At 37.5% G+C, this 20,547-nt stretch overlaps 1 protein-coding gene across 1 annotated transcript; it reads right to left on the bottom strand.

Moving 5' to 3' along the window:
- Positions 1-804: 804 nt before the first annotated feature.
- Positions 805-20,061, bottom strand: LOC115920316 (polypeptide N-acetylgalactosaminyltransferase 1-like). The gene is made up of 7 exons (XM_030975876.1): positions 19,822-20,061; positions 17,165-17,342; positions 15,051-15,217; positions 10,025-10,241; positions 9,121-9,199; positions 8,534-8,746; positions 805-1,170 (listed from the first exon to the last, which is right to left on the bottom strand). The coding sequence occupies exons 2-7, from the start codon at positions 17,296-17,298 to the stop codon at positions 805-807; spliced, it is 1,176 nt and encodes a 391-aa protein (XP_030831736.1). The 5' UTR covers positions 17,299-17,342; positions 19,822-20,061.
- Between the last annotated feature and the right edge of the window lie 486 nt (positions 20,062-20,547).

A 20,547-nucleotide genomic window follows, 5' to 3' on the forward strand; every position in this document is an offset into this window, starting at 1 on the left:
TAAAGTAAAATAAGCTTTACTTCAACCTATCTCTTTGAGAAAGTAACATACCAAGTGGGATATAAAGACATGCGCAGTGGTCTATCAAAGCAACATATTTCTATCTTAACAGATTTCTGTGCTTATTTATAATCACATTCGACATATTTTGAATTGGTAGCAGTATAAAATTTCAGTTAATCCACACAAGTTAATTGCGGGCAACTGATAAATGATATGAATTTTACTTTTCTTGTTATACTAGAGTTATTGAGAATGTGAGGAGATGGAAATAACGCCACTGGGCATGATGTTGCCCGACTTAAGTAACGCTTTTCTCAAACATTTCTTCGTTACCTGCACATATTGATGTTATTACTTTCTATGGCTTGTAGAAATAAAGAAAGGGCATTCAATTTATTAATTTATTTATTTGTTATTTGTTCTTTATACAGAGTAGTCTTTTGAGTACATAAAACTGATTTGCAAGAGAGTGCTGTATAAAAATAATGAAATAAATATACAATTTATAAAAAAAAACAAAAAACAATACAATACATAAGAAAACAAAACCAGTGCAAAACAAAAAGACTGACAATGGAAACTAGTATTAGCCTTTTGATCAAGTTACACACAATTCAAATGTATGGATGTTTCTTATCTTTGGATTAATAGTGGTGAGGTAGCCCATTAATCTGAATGGACAACAATACTTTGAATCCAGTCTGCATACATTATATGTTGCTATGTCGGGCAAGCCTAAGGTAAGCTTACATGTTGTCAAGACAAACCTTTCTTTAAACAGTATGCATACAACATGCCGGTCTATTCAGCTAAACTATACTCAATGAATTCGAACCTGAAAGTTGATTTACTTACAAACCCGAAAATGCTTCCTTTCCTCGGCCAGGGTGATTCTGGGAATACATTATCAAGATACCAGTCAAATGACTTGCAATCCAGCTTCTTACGAAGATTAATCTGATCTTGAATGTCACCAGCATCTATCCTCATCACATCTGGATGCAGTTTATAGTAGAAAGCACGTGCATCACCTAGCCATACTTCAATGAGGCGCTTGTTGTTACGGTGAAAGTAACTGCCCATGCCAGTGTAAGGTGCAAACTTGCGGAAGATATGACCCACGTGTGAGCAGGCCATGGTATACAGAGATCCACCACACATCCACGTCTGTAAAAAAATAATAATAATTTGGTACTCATTTAAACACAGTCCCTTTGGTCTATGGTTAAACCAAGACTAAGGTAGCTAATGCGTTAGAAATAGACCGAAGCGCAAGCCCCCCCCTCCCATTTAAATAAATCTATGCACTATTCTGTCTGGAGGATATTCTGCCCCCATTGCTCGTGTCCATCCGAGACTTGTATTCTGAGGGAAAAATTATGGGAAGAATTTACCAGAAAAATATTCCCCTAATTTCTGACAACCCGGAATGCACCCAAGGAAGTAGAAAGAAATTCTCCTGATTTACGGAGTGCTTAAAAGTGCAAAACCGTCAATGCAGTTAAATTAATACGAAGAAACTATTTTCGTAACGCAACGAAGCAATCAGTCCATACTGTTTATCTAGACGCCATCGTTTAGTGAAGACTGTCATAATCATGAAGGTTGTCGTTAATTACGAAATGTCAGTATCACCTTCATTCTTTTTAAGCTCTCCTTTGCTCTTTTCATACTACTTCTACATCTTCTATGGATTCAAGGTATGTTTTCCCCTTCTTTTTTCTTATCAATATTTGTTTGAAACTTATCTTATTTGTTCGTATTTACTTCTAACTCCTTTCCAGCAATAGGCGCCAGTTGTATAACCTTCACTATGATACATCATGTTGTTATTTCTATTTATGATAAGGCCTATAATATCACCATCACCATTATTTCACATTCTGTTTAAATGATGGTTGGCTTCCAGGGTGGCTCGGTGTAAAAATGTCAGTGGAAAAAATGTCAGAGGTAAAAATGTCAGAGGTAAAAATGTCAGAGTTTAAAATTTTAGAGGTAAAAATGTCAGAGGTAAAAATGTCAGAGGTAAAAATGTCAGAGGAAAAAATGTCAGAGGTAAAAATGTCAGAGGTAAAATGTCAGAGGTAAAAATGTCAGAGGTAAAAATGTCAGAGGTAAAATGTCAGAGGTAAAAATGTCAGAGTTTAAAATGTCAGAGGTAAAAATGTTAGAGGTATAAAATAAAAACAAAAGCATGTGACAAGTTTGTTATGTTTACACCCGGGTTATATATCAGGCTTATCGAAAAAGAACAGCGAGGGATATTCTGCAGTCGTTATTTCACCGCTGTCTTATTGTATTAGTTAAGTCTTATTTTGAGCGTATACCAAGGTTGTAGTCTTTGTAGAGGAATCTTGTACTTTGAAGCATGCTATCAGTTGTCGCTGGCAAGCTGTGAAAGTCGGAGTACACCATCCATGTCCCATAAGTCTGCCTTATTCAATATTTATATACCGGTATATTATGTTTTTGTATAAGCAAATGGTACTGGTACACTGAGCAAACTTCTGGGGAAAAAGATTTCTAAAATCGAGAAGTTTGACCATGTTTTATAGGCTGAGTTGTCGCTCCATGGTGTAATCATTAAAAAAAAAACAAGGTTATTTAATAAAAGGATCATGCGACAAATAATCATTGTGATTCAAATTGATGCAAGGATTTTTTTTGAATAAACAATGCTTTTCACCAGAATCTTCTTTGTAAAAACGACTTTTACAAATCTAAGCCATTCAAATCTGCCACTGTGTTGTAAGATTACTTTCAGATTAGGAGAAGTGTATTCTGTAATGAGTATTTTACATTGAATGGAACGTCTCAACTCAGTAAGCATGGCTGAGATTTGTAAAAGTTGTTTTTACAAAGAAGATTCGGGTGAATAGCAGTGCTTATTCAAACAAATATTCGCATCAATTTGAATCACAATCATTATTTGTCGCTTAATCCCTTTTAATGACCTTGTTTTCTTTCTCGTTTGCAAGGGGAGAAGAAGATATGTCACGTTAAAGACATCATAAAGATCAGTGTTGTATACGTATATATTATATTACACAGGCCAGTAACAGCTATGTAGCTTGTAAATTTGTAAGAGGGAAAATGCTGATTGAAATGATAATGATGAAATAGCAAATAATTGAGGAGTATCATAGGTACCAATTCAATGGATATTTGTATAACAGAGAGCCCCCGTCAGTACTAAAAGAGCCCCCGTGAGAAGGCTCACGGGGGCTCTTTTTGGGGGGGAAGAGCCCCCGTGGACAAAAAATTAATTTGAGCCCTGGTTGTAGAGGAATCATGTACTTTGAAGAATGCTATCAGTTGTCTGATGACCGCTTGCAAGGCGTGAAACTCGGAGTACACCATCCATGTCCCATTAGTCTGCCTTATTCAATATTTATATACCGGTATATTATATTTTTGTATAAGCAAATGGTACTGGTACACTGAGCAAACTTCGGGGAAAAAGATTTCTAAAATCGAGAAGTTTGGCCATGTTTTATAGGCTGAGTTGTCGCTCCATGGTGTAATCATTAAATAAAAAGAAAAGTCAGTACAGCCCCCAAAATAGGATCAGATATCTATGAACCTTCCCCCTCCTACTTCTCCTTCATATTTGAAGATTGTTGGACATTTTAACTGCGTGGCAATGTCTACTATTATATGTAATTTCCAATAAATGCATATTTCCGACAATTCCACTTTCTTGAGGGGTCAATGTCGCTATTCATAAGGACCGCTATTCATAAGGTCCGCTATTCATAAGGTCCATTATTCATAAGGACCGCTATTCATAAGGTCCGCTTTTCATAATTGGAGAAAAGGGTCATTATTCATAAGGGTCATTATTCATAAGGACCGCTATTCATAATCAAAGAAGAGGGTCGGTATTCATAATATTAAAAGAGGGTCGCTATTCATAATAGGAAATCGGGGTCGTTATTCATAAGGGTCCCTATTCATAATATTACAAAAGGGTCGGTATTCATAACACAGAAAGAGGGTCGCTATTCATAATACGAAATGAGGGTCGCTATTCATAATACGAAATGAGGGTCGCTATTCATAATGCAAAATGAGGGTCGTTATTCATAAGGGTTATTATTCATAAGGGTCATTATTCATAATAAGAAATGAGGGTCGCTATTCATAAAAGGAGAAGAGGGTCGCTATTCATAATAGAAGAAGAGGGTCGCTATTCATAATTGGAAATGAGGGTCGCTATTCATAATAAGAAATGAGGGTCGCTATTCATAATAGAAGAAGAGGGTCGCTATTCATAATAGAAGAAGAGGGTTGCTATTCATAATAGGAGTAGAGGGTCGCTATTCATAATAAGAAATGAGGGTCGCTATTCATAATAGGAGAAGAGGGTCGCTATTCATAATAGGAGAAGAGGGTCGCTATTCATTATAGGAGTAGAGGGTCGCTATTCATAATAAGAAATGAGGGTCGCTATTCATAATAGAAGAAGAGGGTCGCTATTCATAATAGGAGTAGAGGGTCGCTATTCATAATAAGAAATGAGGGTCGCTATTCATAATATGAGAAGAGGGTCGCTATTCATAAAAGGAGAAGAGGGTCGCTATTCATAATAGAAGGAGAGGGTCGCTATTCATAATAGGAGTAGAGGGTCGCTATTCATAATAAGAAATGAGGGTCGCTATTCATTATAGGAGTAGAGGGTCGCTATTCATAATAAGAAATGAGGGTCGCTATTCATAATAGAAGAAGAGGGTCGCTATTCATAATAGGAGTAGAGGGTCGCTATTCATAATAAGAAATGAGGGTCGCTATTCATAATATGAGAAGAGGGTCGCTATTCATAAAAGGAGAAGAGGGTCGCTATTCATAATAGAAGGAGAGGGTCGCTATTCATAATAGGAGTAGAGGGTCGCTATTCATAATAAGAAATGAGGGTCGCTATTCATAATAGGAGAAGAGGGTCGCTATTCATAATAGAAGAAGAGGGTCGCTATTCATAATAGGAGAATAGGGTCGCTATTCATAAAAGGAGAAGAGGGTCGCTATTCATAATAAAAGAAGAGGGTCGCTATTCATAATAGGAGTAGAGGGTCGCTATTCATAATAAGAAATGAGGGTCGCTATTCATAATAGAAGAAGAGGGTCGCTATTCATAATAGGAGTAGGGGGTCGCTATTCATAATAAGAAATAAGGGTCGCTATTCATAATATGAAATGAGGGTTGCTATTCATAATGCGAGCCCCCCCCCCCCCCTCATCAGTACGCCCCGGCGCGGATCCAGAATTTTCCAATTTGGGGGGGGGGGGGACGGAAATTTGAAAAATGCGCAGAACGTTTTTTCAACTCAACATACCAATACTGACAAGGTCATATTAGAAGCACGATACGGGTACCTAGAAGCAGGAACAATTTTGGAAAGGGGTGCAAGCTCACTTCACGTCTCTTGTCAACATTCCCCGTTTTTAAGATATACATTTTTTTGACATTTTCATCGGGGGGGGGGGGGGGGGGCTAAAGCCTCTTGCCCGAAAAGGTAATTTTCTAGTTCACAATTCTGCTTGTGAGCGAAACGAGCGAGCAAAAATTTGAGCATTATATGTTTTTTGTGAAAGTGTTATTTATCACCAAGATAAACGAGAAAAGATATCAAAAATTCATATTCGGGCAGCTTGCTGTCCCCCCCCCTCCCCTCCCCCACCCATTACGCGCGAAAGCTTTGAACTTTCATTAATTATTAGAAAAAGAAGACGATTTATTGTACCATTCTCGACTCTTAATCCTTGTCTGAATTCAGTTTTCCCCCTCGCTTTTACCTTTCATTAATTATTAGAGAAAAATTACGATTTGTTGTACCGTTCTCGACTCTTAATAATTGTCTGAATTCTATTCCCCCCTCTTGCGCAAAGCGCGTAAGCTTTGACCTTTCAATGTTTAATGCATTTATTAGAGAAAGAAGATGATTCGTTGTTCCATTCTCGACTCTTAATCCTTGTCTGAATTCAGTTTTCCCCCTCCCGCGCAAAACGTGGAAGCTTTGATGTTTCATTAAATTATTAGAGAAAGAAGAGGATTTGTTGTACCATTCTCGATTATTAATCCTTGTCTGAATTCAGTTCCCACCCCCACCCGCGATTCGTTGTACCATTCTCGAGCCTTTTTCTTTGTCTGATTTGAGTTTCCCCACCCCCTCCCGCGCAAAGCGCGGAAGCTTTGACCTTTCATAGTTTAATGAAATTATTAGAGAAAGAAGACGATTCGTTGTTCCATTCTCGACTCTACGCGCCTGCCTTAAAGGAAAAATGAAACAATCATGATTGTGATAGCACACAATAATGTTAGTAGAAATAGTAAAGAACAAAAATTATTGCAACAACCATGGATAAATCACGGCCGGGAGCGTGGGCCGAGTGTCATATCATACATAGTTTTGTGTTATTGGGCGAGGGGGGGGGGGGGGTAGCGACCAAGCGAGACTTTGCAATGTTGAATGCTGACATTATGCACTCTAGGAATCCCTAAGCCCAATATGTACGTTCTTTCCGCTATATATCTTTCTACCCCTTACTCCTATTATTTTATCAGACATTTTGAAAATTACTATTGAATAGCGACCCTCTTCTCCTTTTATGAATAGCGACCCTCTTCTCCTATTATGAATAGCGACCCTCTTCTCCTATTATGAATAGCGACCCTCATTTCCTATTAAGAATAGCGACCCTCTTCTCCTATTATGAATAGCGACCCTCTTCTCCTATTATGAATAGCGACCCTCTTCTCCTATTATGAATAGCGACCCTCATTTCCTATTATGAATAGCGACCCTCTTCTCCTATTATGAATAGCGACCCTCATTTCCTATTATGAATAGCGACCCTCTTCTCCTATTATGAATAGCGACCCTCTTCTCCTATTATGAATAGCGACCCTCTTCTCCTATTATGAATAGCGACCCTCATTTCCAATTATGAATAGCGACCCTCTTCTCCTATTATGAATAGCGACCCTCATTTCCTATTATGAATAGCGACCCTCTTCTCCTATTATGAATAGCGACCCTCTTCTCCTATTATGAATAGCGACCCTCATTTCGTATTATGAATAGCGACCCTCTTCCCGTGTTATGAATAGCGACCCTTATAAGTAATGAACCTTATTTCGTATTATGAATAGCGACCCTCTCGTCGTATTATGAATAGCGACCCTGATTTCATATTATGAATAGCGGTCCTTATGATTAATGACCCTTAATATGAATTATGAATAGCGACCCTCATCTCACGTTATGAATAGCGGTCCTTATGATTAACGAACCTTATTTCATTATGAATAGTGACCCTCTTTTGCCATTATGAATAGCGGACCCGGAAGTACGGGAATTTCCACGTTATGAATAGCGGTCCTTATGAATAGCGGACCTTATGAATAGCGGTCCTTATGAATAGCGAATAGACCCCTTCTTGAGGGCTTGGTATTTTGATACTCTGAAACAAGCAGAAAGCCATGTTATCAATGCTAACCGCACCATCACATTCCCGAAGTGCGCGCGTTGCAATAAAATATTGTCGATTACCATTGCGGTATAAAATAGTCTGGGAGAAAATCAATAAGCAGCTTTGTTACTCCGATACAAAGCAGAAAGCCGCACATGTTACATCAATTAAAGAGAAGGTTGAGTTCTGGGGAAAGGTAAAAAAAAATATTTGTGAGCGTTCAATGCAAGTGTGATAGAACATCAAAGAAAAAAGTCATTCCCTGAAAATCTATTTCAAATGACTTCATATCCCAGATATAACAAGTAACATCTTTGTATGGCTGCCCGATTTGTATGCCATATGTTTGTGTAGTCCCATATCAATATCTTTCTGTGTACAGTGCTTGTTACTTTACCAAGACTGGGCCAAATTTTGTATCATTTTGATGACTCCAAAACCTTGCACTACACACCAATACTTACATGTTTATGCTAGATGATTAACCTTCTCTGATTGCTTCCACAAAAAAATAAATTTCAAAATCTATTTTCCACATTATATTATCCTCAGGACATGTACGATATACAACACATCCATTTAGAAAGGAATATAATAGACTAGCCCATGCAGTAGCTGTACGTCTCGACATTCTGAGTGATAAAAGTGCTGAGATATTATGACGGCACTCATTTGTTTTGCTTGTACCTCTGACATTTTTTCCTCTGACATTTTAACCTCTGACATTTTTACCTCTGACATTTTTACCTCTGACATTTTTACCTCTGATATTTTTTCCTCTGACATTTTTTCTTCTGACATTTTTACCTCTGATATTTTTTCCTCTGACATTTTTACCTCTGACATTTTTACCTCTGACATTTTTACCTCTGACATTTTTACCTCTGACATTTTTACCTGGCACCTTCAGGGCTACATGGATTGTATCTGCCTCTCTGTATTTTCGTTGTTCTTTATTTTCTCTTTTTTTTCTTCTCTACCTCTTCACAGTTTCTTATCATTGTATTTAGTCCTTTTCCTCAGTCTTAATGTTTTGATAGTGAGCAAAGCTAAGATTTACCTTGAAAGAAAGCTCTATATTCTCAGCTCCCCAGATCTGAAAACCAGGATCATACATGCCCAATTCCATGAAGTAGCCCTTATCTATGGAGAATAGCCCTCCCGCCATAGTGGGTGATCTGATTGGTAAGGTTGGGTTTCTTTTCGCCTCTTCTAGATCCATGGTTTGTATCGCGGTCCAACGAAAAGCCATTGTCCAACCAAAACTGCCGACCTTGACAAATAAAAGAACAAAAAGGTATTTTTGAAAACTGAACATAGATAGGAGTGTAGGCAAGGAATGAAAACATAGAGATGGACAATACAATAATTGAGAGAGGGAGAACTAAGAGCTGAAATTAATTCAGAAAACTTTTCAGTGAGAGTGTAGTCGAGGGAGAGAAACAAGGGAGTGAAAGAGAGAGAGGAATAGATGGAGAGAGAGACAGAGAGAGACAGACATAAAAAAAGGCATAAAAGAGAGAGAGAGAGAATAAAAAGAGGCAGGTGTAATTTTTTATCATATATAAAGATATTTTATTGCATTTTTGCCAAATCTATTTCTTTTAAAGAAATAACAATTAACAGTGTAAGAATAAAAGATATTACCTGAGGGAGTTGGTCACTCCCTTTGTATGCTAGGTCATTGTCATCTATAACATCTATTGTAGGGGTAACAACATTCCTCCTAAACCACAAGGATAATAAGAAATACAAAACCATAAAGTAACATCTCATGAAAGATTGTGAAGAATAATCATTAATCCCCCGATTCGTTCTTCACAAAAACACTTGTGTATGTTAATATCTTTCAAAGGTTCATGGTGATGAAAGGGTAATGATGATGAAAATGATGAAAGCAATGATATCAACAAAAATGACAATTTTATTCCGCACACTAGAGCTTGTATTTTGTGTGAAGAAAATGAATCGTCTATGGCGAATGCACTTTGTACAAACGAATAAGATGAATTGAAGTTCGCTCTTACTTTAAATTGGATTGAATTAGCATAAAAAATAAGAAACAAAAATGAAAGTTCAGCCGGAATAAAGATATAAATTACACTAAATATTGGAATGAAACCACCACTTACATTGCAATACTTTACAATTGTTATAACATAAAAAAAAAGCCATTTTAGTGAAACCTTGTCTCAGATGACAATAATTTCAAAATAGCATATATATATATATATATATATATATATATATATATATATATATAATATATATATATATACAACATAAAGAATGCAATCCTGTTTGTATATGATAACACAAATGATTTGAATAAAACATACCCACCTCTACTTTCAAATCAAATATTGACAGTAAATATTAGACCAACTCAAAAACATTAAATTTACAAGGGTATGAATAATTCAGTTTTTGACTGTATGTTTATTATGTTAAGTGAATTCGCATGCAAATTGTGAGCAAAGCAAATTTCCACTGGACAATAAAAAATGAAATTTATACCTAAAAACAGAACCATACGAATATTCATACGAACCTGTCTTTATCGATAACAGCTAGAAGAGGCTCAAGCCATCCTACGTTGACTTCACAATGTGAATCCAGAAAGGTTAATATATCACCGATAGCATTCAAAGCACCATGGATACGGGCTCTAATCAACCCTGAACGAGTGGGTAACCGTTCAATACGTACCCGAGCAGACGAGTGAAAATGGCGAGAAATATAATCATCAAGCTTCACTTTTAAATGTTCTGCACAAGGTAAAGAGATATACATAGAGGTTTTACGTTCAGTTCGTTTAGCGTTGATAAATGAGCAGCATTCATAGCATTGTTAAAGACATCATTAGCAAGGTGAATACCCATCACATCACTACTATAGGCCAGGAAAGATATCACATTTTTTAGGTAAACCTCAAACAAATTGCAATACAATATTTTTCACTGCAATGCATTTTAGTAAGGTCCCCCAAATGACATACTAAAAGTCCGAAAAAATCCGTGTAGTGGAAGTGACCCTAATTTGCATAAATCCAATATGGCCGCTATTTCGAGGATTTTCACATAGATTTGTCATATTGTTCAACTTGTATGGGCTGTTGTGGCATTAAACAAATTGCAAACAAATATTTTTTACTGCAATGCATTCTCGTAAGTTCCACCAAATGACATACTAAAAGTCCGAAAAAATCCGTGTAGTGGAAGTGACCCTAATTTGCATAAATCCAATATGGCCGCTATTTCAAGGATTTTCACATAGATTTTGTCGTATTGTTCAACTTGTATAGGCTGTTGTGGCACTAAAGGTGTTGAAGAACTGATCTGCTGTACATTTTTTTTTATCAACTAAAATACCCATATACTACAGGTATATCACACACCTGAAACAAATCTCCCGCACACCCACACCCACACAATCCAACATGTAATTTATGCTCAATTTTTCACCTTTAATAGCAGATGATGTTATTTCATTATGCAATAAACAAATATATTGTAATACGCAACACAAAAATCATGCCATTTTAGTTTGAAAAAACTCAAACAAAAATCTTCAGAAAAACTGGCCCTTATGAGTATCCGTACAAACACAAGAGCTGCTGGTACGTGGTAGGGCTATGTAGGGATACAGCCTGCAACTTACATTATCCTCATTGTCATTGGATTGGTTAAAAGTTGTTCTCATTGCATCAGTTTACTTTAGAGAGGTGAAAAACATTGCATGCTCATGGCTCATCACAATACAAGAATATTACTGCGGTATTGCGCTCTCTAATCACTATTTCTGTCAAATATTCAACTAAGTTAGACCTGAAAGCGTTTATTGTGTGATATCCAGTGATAAAGCTTAATGCTTCATTCATAGTCATTCATTGTAGAACTTTAAAGTTGAACACCCAATTACAGTTTCATTATAATATCGATGGAAAGCTTATAATGTGCAGAATACAATATATGTTTTTAATAAAAAATATATGACCCCACATAGGCACAATGACTAATCAAAGTTTGTCACTACACCCCACTTCATCTAAGGTAATTCAGATGTCAAATTAAGCCTGTAATTCATGACGTCACATAATGTACACCTTTCTATGCAGTGCTACAAAGACAAGCCTACACATGAGCCTACATCAATAGGAAGGGGGTTTTAGTTGCTGGTGTGGTACTGGTACTGGTTGTCCTATTACTGTAGTTGTATAGTAGGAATATGCATGAAAAGAAATAATACTTGGTCCTAAAATGTGTCTAGAAGACTTGCATCTGTCAACGATCTTCCCGCAGTTGATGCTGTATACCATAAACAATGCATAGTGAACTTTAAAACTGAAAAACAAATACCAATGTTATACTCTGTGAGCACAAGCACTTCCAAAAAGGCTAAAACTGGCCGATCTAAGGATGAGGTGAAATTGACTGCATTCTTAAAGTGATTAAGTTCCTGGAGGAAAAGGATGAGGAACAAACAGCAGTAGTTGATCACTAAGATGCAAGAGTATTTACTTGATACAGATCATGAGGCCTACAGTAGGGTATACATGAAAAAGAACATACAGGGGCACTTTGGTGAGAGGATTGTTATAACTGAACTGAACGGAAAGAACAACAAACCAAAGCAGGAGAAAATGAGGATCATAAGGACTGCTGCCTCACCGTATAAAGAATGACGTCAAGCTAAAGAAAATTGCAAGTGACGCGTTTACCCAACTCCTGCTGAAATGTCGTCTACCTTCGGAAGTTCCTATAGTGATCACTATAGGAACTTCCAGAGGTTGTTCAGCACCCAGGCGTTCCATGTGGAGCAGATTCCTGGAATTAATTGTGATGCAGCAGAATTTTAAAGCCACAGTTCTTGTCGGTGATGACACAAACCTTCTCATCTTGCTGATCTTCTACGCTGATCTGAATGCGAAGGACTTTTTGTTTGCACCTGATCAGCCCGAGGCAAACTCCAAGTAGAACCGAAGATGTAATATGAAACAGCTGAAGGAAACTCTAGGAAGGTAGTGTGTGTAACTACTTTCTCTTTGTCCATGTGCTTCTGTGCTGCCAGACAACGTCTCACATATTTGGATATATAAGGCGTGCAGCACTGAAGAAAATCATGAAGAATGACGACTTTTGTGAGCTTGCCATATGGTACGTCAGCCAGCATCAGACCTGAAGGAGACCATTATTACAGCTGGATAGAAGACACTCGTATGCCTGTATGGTGGTGACTCAACAGAAGTATTGCGTAAAGGTATCATTTAATCTTGTCTGCCTTATTATTAGAAGCAAAGACTTTGCCACCAACTTCAGCAGCAGCAAAGTTCCTCAGTCTGGGTGTGTACTATCAGATATCAGAATAGACAGGAATGGCAGACAACCTGACATCAGGAAACTGAGTTGGCAGGTCATGGATGGTGAATATCTTCCAATAAAAACTGATAAAACACCAGCACCCGCATCACTCCTTAAGGTCATCAGATGTGGATGCAAGAAAGACTGTGCAGCCAAGAAATACATGTGCCGGAAGTATGGCCTCCAATGTTCAACAGCCTGCATTGATTGTCGCGGCACTAGTTGCACCAACTCACCACCATTAGACCTACATGTAGAACTTGATGCTACTACTAATCAGCATGCCACATAAATGTATGTTTGTTTGAGACTACCAATTACTCTAATCAACTTAAAATATGTATACCAAACTGTAGGCCTCATGATCTGCATCCTGTAAAAACAACTGAACTGGGATTGTACACCAACATTATTATAGCTGCTCTGAAATGCACTATAAGGTGAGAATCAACACAAAATGTATGCAAATTAACCCATTTTTTTGAAAATGTATGTGTATATGCAAATTAAAGAACCAAATTATGATACATTTGAAACATAACAATATTTTACAACATGAATAAGCGTTGTCGCAATTATTCTGAATATATCATAGGACAAGAAATATAAGTATAATTAATTCTCTACAAAAATGCTTAATTTGGCAGCCATTTTGAATTCAAGCAGATTGAAACACTCATGCAACTGGGCAGATGAAACCTTGTGCAAACAAAAGCATTCCAGGAAATAACATTTTAGACTTTCAAAGTACACTCAAAGTATGCTAAAAGGTATGTATGATGAATAATTTGACCAAATCTAGGAAAATTAAACCCTAGAATTGGTGGCCATTTTGGATTTATGTAAATTTGACACACTTCCACTACACGGATTTTGGCGGACTTTTAGTATGACACTTTGGGGACTTTAATAGAATGCATTGCAGTGAAAAAAATGTTTGTGCAATTTGTTTAGTGCCACAACAGCCCATACAAGTTGAACAATATGACAAAATCTATGTGAAAATCCTCGAAATAGCGGCCATATTGGATTTATGGAAATTAGGGACACTTTCACTACACGGATTTTGTCGGACTTTTAGTATGTCATTTTAGGGACCTTACTAGAATGCATTGCAGTGAAAAATATTTTATTGCAATTTGTTTAGTGCCACAACAGCCCATACAAGTTGAACAATATGACAAAATCTATGTGAAAATCCTCGAAATAGCGGCCATATTGGATTTATGCAAATTAGGGTCACTTCCACTACACGGATTTTGTCGGACTTTTAGTATGTCATTTGGGGGACCTTACTAGAATGCATTGCAATAAAAAATATTTTTTTGCTATTTGTTTAATGCCACAACAGCCCATACAAGTTGAACAATATGACAAATCTATGTGAAAATCCTCGAAATAGCGGCCATATTGGATTTATGCAAATTAGGGTCACTTCCGCTACACGGATTTTGTCGGACTTTTAGTATGTCATTTGGGGGACCTTACTAAAATGCATTGCAGTGAAAAATATTGTATTGCAATTTGTTTGACCTCAAACCACAATTTTCCTAGCCTACTACCAAACCCTTCAAAGATCGATGTTATAATGTTATACTCAATGTTATACTCAATGAGTAAAATATCTATTTTAAATATGCTAAATTTGAGACCTACACTAAGAGAAATAACTACATCTAAAATCAAGATATCAAATTTAAAGAAAGAAAACAAATACGCCTAATTTTTTCATAATTTTCTGCAGGTAAACTGTCTCGTAAATGAAAAAAAGAGAGGATATTCTAACGTAAATTCAGCATATTCGAAAATATGAGAACATCCCCTCCATGTCAGCCATTTTGTACTGACAGCCCATTAAGAATGGTCTTTAAAAACTAGTGATTGGACCGCGTCCAATGTACCACTGTCATCAACGAGAATGAGCTCCTTATTAAAAATGGGGCTCCTATACCCTCACTCCTACCCCTCGATTGAACATAGTCTAACAATGTACATGGTATGAAGATAATTATTATGTACTGTGTGTGCTAGCATCATCAATCAAGATGAATTCATTTGGAAGATGTATACGCCCCCTTCCCCTCCAATTCAAAATGGTCTATCAATGCCCCAGATAGGACCTTCCCTGTGTGATGTCATCGTCAACCAGAAGAAGTTTTTATCCCCCTCCCCACCCTCTATTCAAAATGGTCTATCAATGATCCAGATAGGACTTACCCTGTGTACTGGCATCGTCCACCAGGATGATCTCTTTTAGAAGATGCCTAGGTGACCTGTTGATAACACTATGCACTGTCCGGAGCAAAGCACTGAAAGCCTCGTTGTGAAAAATGATGATGACACTGGTAGTAGGTAGTACCTCAGGATAAAACAGCGACTTACATCTACAGATAAAATGAGAATCAGTGGCGTAATCATTTATCTATAGGGAAGGAGGCGGCGCAACACTTCCCGGAAAACACGTGGAAATCCCGTTATTTTCTGAGCCTAGCAGGACCCGTATCCACACAGCTTCACTAGGCTACTTTTCTACTCACTAAATATAATTTATGAAGTTGTGTGAAACTTACTTACTTTTAGTTAGGTTTTATGAAGATGGGTATAGTTATTTAACATTATTCTCAAATAATTGTGTGTAATAACTATAAAGTAAGAACGTGTATGCAATGTCATTCCTTTTATATATAATTTGCATTACTATCGTAATTCTATATCCAGCGTCGGAATTTATAATATATATTATGCTAATTGCTCTAGCCATGAGGCTGAGTTTTCATATCTTTTCATACAAAACGTCTCTCTGATGAAGACGTACGTCAAAATTGTGAATCGACCAGACGAACCTGCAAATATGCAGTCCAATTATTCAATATGAAATTTACAAATGTCATATCATCTGTGTGCTCAGCTGGCTTTAAATCGGTGGTGTTTATTCCCCCAGGGGCTAGTCTCCAGTCGTATGGTAGTGGTGAATGGTGGTGGTGGTGGTAGGGAGTGGGGGGGGGGGGGGTGAAGGAGAAGGCCTACCCCAATATGGCTGGACGCCCTATTCAACGAAATATGTCTGTCTAAATAATAAATTAAAATGCATTTTGCATTCTATTTTCTAGTTCTTCCACTTGATGATCCATTCAAGTTTTGCTGAATGTGGATGACTAAAACATACGGTGAACGTTCTTTTACACACGCCTCCTCAGTTTTAAAGAATTCACTTCCAGATTCCATGAGAAATCACAATAATTTGAACAAGTTTAAGGTTTCTCTTTAAACGTATTTATTCAACGTTAAAAGGGTACACCCATGAACTCAGCGTCCAACACTGCATGTACTTCTTTGCTTCTAAGTGGATTTTGTAATTTGTATGACTTTTTCTTGTAATTCTTTCCTTTCTATTTGAAGCGCTTAGGGACATGCTATCCTGTAATGTGTTATGCGCTATAAAAGTACTGAGTATTATTATTATTATTAACTTAAAAATATAAAAAAAGGAAAATATTAAGGTATGTTATGTGAATGAGTTTTTATTGAAAACACATCAATATCCAACTGGGAGGAGTTGGGGAGGGGGGGGGGGGTGTAATGTACTTCCAATGTAATCGATAATTGGTGAAGTATCCATCACACTGAAGAGAAGGCGAACACCTGTCCATGTGTGTGTGTGTGGGGGGGGGGGGAGGGGGTAGAGGTGTGTGTGTGTGTGTTGGGGAGTGGTAGGGTGTGTGCGTGTTGTTTATTTGGGTGTAACTTCCAATGTAATTGATGAGCAGTGGAGTATCCATCACACTGAAGAGAAGGCGAACACCTGTCCTCGTATTATTGCCTGTCTGCAAACAGCACCAATAATTATTAAAAAGGAGTGGATGAAATAATATTTGGCCAATAATAGTCCACATTTCGCAGGACAGTTGTTCAAAAAGGCGTTTATTTGCCACGTTTTCATGTCTATCAACATGCCTCTCTGATTAGTGTATTATGATTTCACTATAGGCCTGTTCTCAAAGTCGGATGAGAGAAGAAAATGTGTGAATGCAACTAAATCTAACTTTCAGTGTTGGCTCAGTCAGTAGAGCGTATGCAGGTCGTGGGTTCGAACCCCGGCCGCGTCATACCAAAAGACGTTAAAAGATGGGAGTTGTTGCTACCTTGTTTGGCGTTGAACAATAAGGGATAGAGCAACGTCGATCTGGCGCTGCTCAGTGGCTGCCGGGCTCACGATCAATTGGGCAAAAAGAATTTCCGTTTCGGTTTAATAAAATTTGGAGTGGATTATTAGGCTATTATTATAATTATTATTATTATTATTATAATTTAAAAATGAAATGTTCACTTACTGTTGTGGTCTCACATCAGGTAATGATCTATTGAATGCTATCATGTCGCTAGCTAGGAGATTGAATGCATTCTTATGGTAAAGAGCATCAGCATGGGTCTTCATGTCACCTTCAAAGATAACAGGTTTACCCATCTCTCCCAGTGGATGAGCAGGATCAAACAGTCTCTCTGGAAGCTCTGTTTGGGGTAGAACATTATTTTAAATCCATTTGAGTTTGATCGATTCATTTGAAATCACATAAATCGATTGTTTTTTTAATTTCCCCGTTGCGTGATATCTGTCACGTTTAGGCGATTTTAGTACTTTGATGTAGCAATTTATGTTTAATTACATTTTAATATGTGTCCCCTTCTCACATACAAAATTATGTTATTACTTATATTTTTCATGTCAGACGTTCGGGTAAAATCATTTAGGATCCAGTACTGGATTCTGATGCATCATATAGCTAACACCATCTATTTAACCATGTTATGTGCAATAAGCCCCATCCCTTTAATCAAACCCTTAGTTATTTGTGTAATTTTTCACCCGCCGTGTATCTTGTAGTTCATAATTCAATAATCCATACAGTATTTGCTTTAAAAAATAACAGTGAGTGTAACTGCATTTGTCACTACATACTATTGTCAGAAATGAGGGTTTATCCAAAACCAGAGCCAATAAACCTTACAATACAAATATTAAATCTCTTGAAATTTGAGCCATGAGGCTTGACGTTGCACATAGCCATTGTATGCCTCATTCACTGCCTAAAGGGATATACGCTGTGCGTTTCACAAATGATATTACAGCCTATTCACGTAACATGTCTCTCTTCATATCAATGTACGTGTAACTCTACCAACTGAACGTCTAATATATAAATCATCTTCCTAAAGCAATCCCTAAATAGCCTTCTTCACAATATGATGTCTCCTTTGAAACCGTGTCATGCAGTGTCAAAAGGCCTTGCCTCACAAGCATGGCTTATGATATGTAAAACATTACAATGTACGTGGTGATGTTATAATCACTGTAATAACCACTGTTCTTTGAATTCTTGCATTCTATCATGTTTATGATTTTCTGTTTTAACAATGAATGAAGGATACCCGAATAAGAGTGAGAGAGAACGAGAAAGAGAGAGAGAAAGAGGGAGAGGAAGGGGAAGAGAGAGAGAGAGAGAGAGAGAGAGAGAGAGAAGGGGGGGTGCGGGAGAAAGATTGTTTGAGGGTATAATCCAAGGAAGACAGAGAAAGAGGAAGAAGAAGAAGAAGAGAGAGAGAGAGAGAGAGAGAGAGAGAGGGAAAAGGAAGGAATTGCAATAAAATAAATGATATCAGTTTCCCTTAGAATCCTCTTTTGTTAGCGATCAATGTTATGTTTGTATTACAGATCGTGTACCGTGTGCGCCATGAAGCTCGAAGCTATACAAACCAATCAATAAGGTTAACACCTGTTGCGATTACAGACTCTATAGATTTTTTACACTTGCTTGCATTGATGAGCAATTAAGAATCATACATTAATTTTTATAACACTTATAAGCCATTACCGGCACGCACCTTGGTCATATAAATTCACTTTTAGAAAGAATATCATCAAACCCCGCCCCCCCCCCCCCCCCCCCCCCCCCCACTCAGGGGTCGGAATGACCGCATGCGTGTTACCAAAATGTCCGGTCAAGGGGTACTTTTCGTGCGACAAAGTCCGGCCCGAGAATTGTAAAAAAAAGGAGTGTATTTGACTTTTCACCCGGAGATTTCTTTAAAAAGGGGGTGTTTTTTCTTTTTTCTCTCTCATCTCTTTGGAATCCTGAGAAATTATTCCGAATTTAGGGGGGTACATTGAGCATTTTTCTTGATTCAGGGGGGGGGGTGTCTCCAAGGCAGGAAAAGCCCGCGAAAGGGGGGTTCGGAAATGTTGGCAGTCCTCAGATAGGGGGTGTTTTCAAAAAGAGGGAACGAGCATATGCGTACCCTAAATAACACTGAGTGGGGGGGGGGGGGGGCCGGGCATCAAACACTTTACGAAAAACCTTTAATTTGTCAAGATATTTATCAACACTCCCAAAACATGCCAACATGAATGAAGTATTTATGAACATGATGAACAGCTTTTGTATGGCCAGTTGAAATAATATTTTCAGCTTTACATCAAGGAAATTATAATCAATAAATAAGTTTTAACGACAATGTTTTTGGATAATTGACACAGTGGTTTTCACAATGTCGTGTAAACGGACCTTTATATTTTCATCATGCTCATAGGCAGACTGACATGACAATCTGTATACCAATTATCTGAAATGCATTTAGTGTGTGGATAGGTATTGGTTTTTTACTTTAATGGGGGGAGGCTGAATGGCATCTCTTATTTAATTATGAACACAAAATATTGTGTCCGAATTCTGCTGAAAAGGTCTTTGGCATGTTACGAAAATGCGCTCACATCTCGCAAACGATTCACATCATGTATTCACTAGGCTATTTAGTGTTGTATTTCTATTTTGAGTTTTACGCCTCGAAGCGAGCTAAGCATTCCAGTATAACATTTTAAAACGGATAAACAACGACAAACAACACCATGTTTATTTGAGTAATGGTATAGAATATTTGTCAAATATTTCACGAAGACTTTATCTTAGAAACAGTCGTGTTTGTGTTTAAATACCTTTCTTAAATTTAAATTTATCAGGATCAATGATGATAAGTTGAGGAGCCTCTGTTGTGATTATATTCTCCTTGTTTGGTAAACCATCCGCTGCTACATTGTTGATAGCAGGTCTGTGAAGGTCTGGTAGATGTTCTTGTCGTACGTCGTCCTTCACACCATCTTTTACCTTGGTGATATTATGAGCAACACCCTCTGATGATGATGATGATGTCCTCGGCTTTAGAAGATGGTCCCCCAACTTTCTTGTATCATTAAGGTCATCTTTCTTTGTCTTATAGATTTTAGCCTTTGGTGGATTGTTGGGTAATATGAATTCTCCATCAGCAAAGTGATCATCTATTTCTTGCTGGTGTAGTTTTATATCATGCATTTCATGTACAAGACCCATGTGTTCGTCTAATACATTGGGTTTGACTTCCTGCTCCTCTGCGGCCTGGCGAGCGGCATCGTTCACGAATCGTGGCATGGTCCTACGATTAATCGGCTTCTCGTCTTGCCTTTCAACAACCTCAAGTACTTGCTCAAAACCGATATCAAGATCTTCATGTCTAGCGTCAATGCCGTCATTTCGGAAGATTCCTCTACCAATAGTACAGATGAATACTATAAATATTGCAAACATGCAGTATTTCAATGCTTTCCGCACGTGACGTTTCATCATGATTTACTGATTGGTTCAATAAAATTCAATTTACTACAATCCCTCGTAGCTAATTAAGAGAT

Source organism: Strongylocentrotus purpuratus, unplaced genomic scaffold, assembly GCF_000002235.5.
Source record: "Strongylocentrotus purpuratus isolate Spur 01 unplaced genomic scaffold, Spur_5.0 spur5_contig_868, whole genome shotgun sequence".
NCBI lineage: Eukaryota > Metazoa > Echinodermata > Echinoidea > Camarodonta > Strongylocentrotidae > Strongylocentrotus > Strongylocentrotus purpuratus.

Excerpts from the sequence above, each read along its gene's own strand:
- LOC115920316 (XM_030975876.1), bottom strand. The coding sequence starts at position 17,298 with ATGGGTAAACCTGTTATCTTTGAAGGTGACATGAAGACCCATGCTGAT. Across the intron at positions 15,218-17,164 it reads CCTGATGTGAGACCACAACA|ATGTAAGTCGCTGTTTTATC; the intron begins GTAAGTGAACAT and ends TTTTATCTGTAG. Across the intron at positions 1,171-8,533 it reads ATATAGAGCTTTCTTTCAAG|ACGTGGATGTGTGGTGGATC; the intron begins GTAAATCTTAGC and ends ATTTTTTTACAG.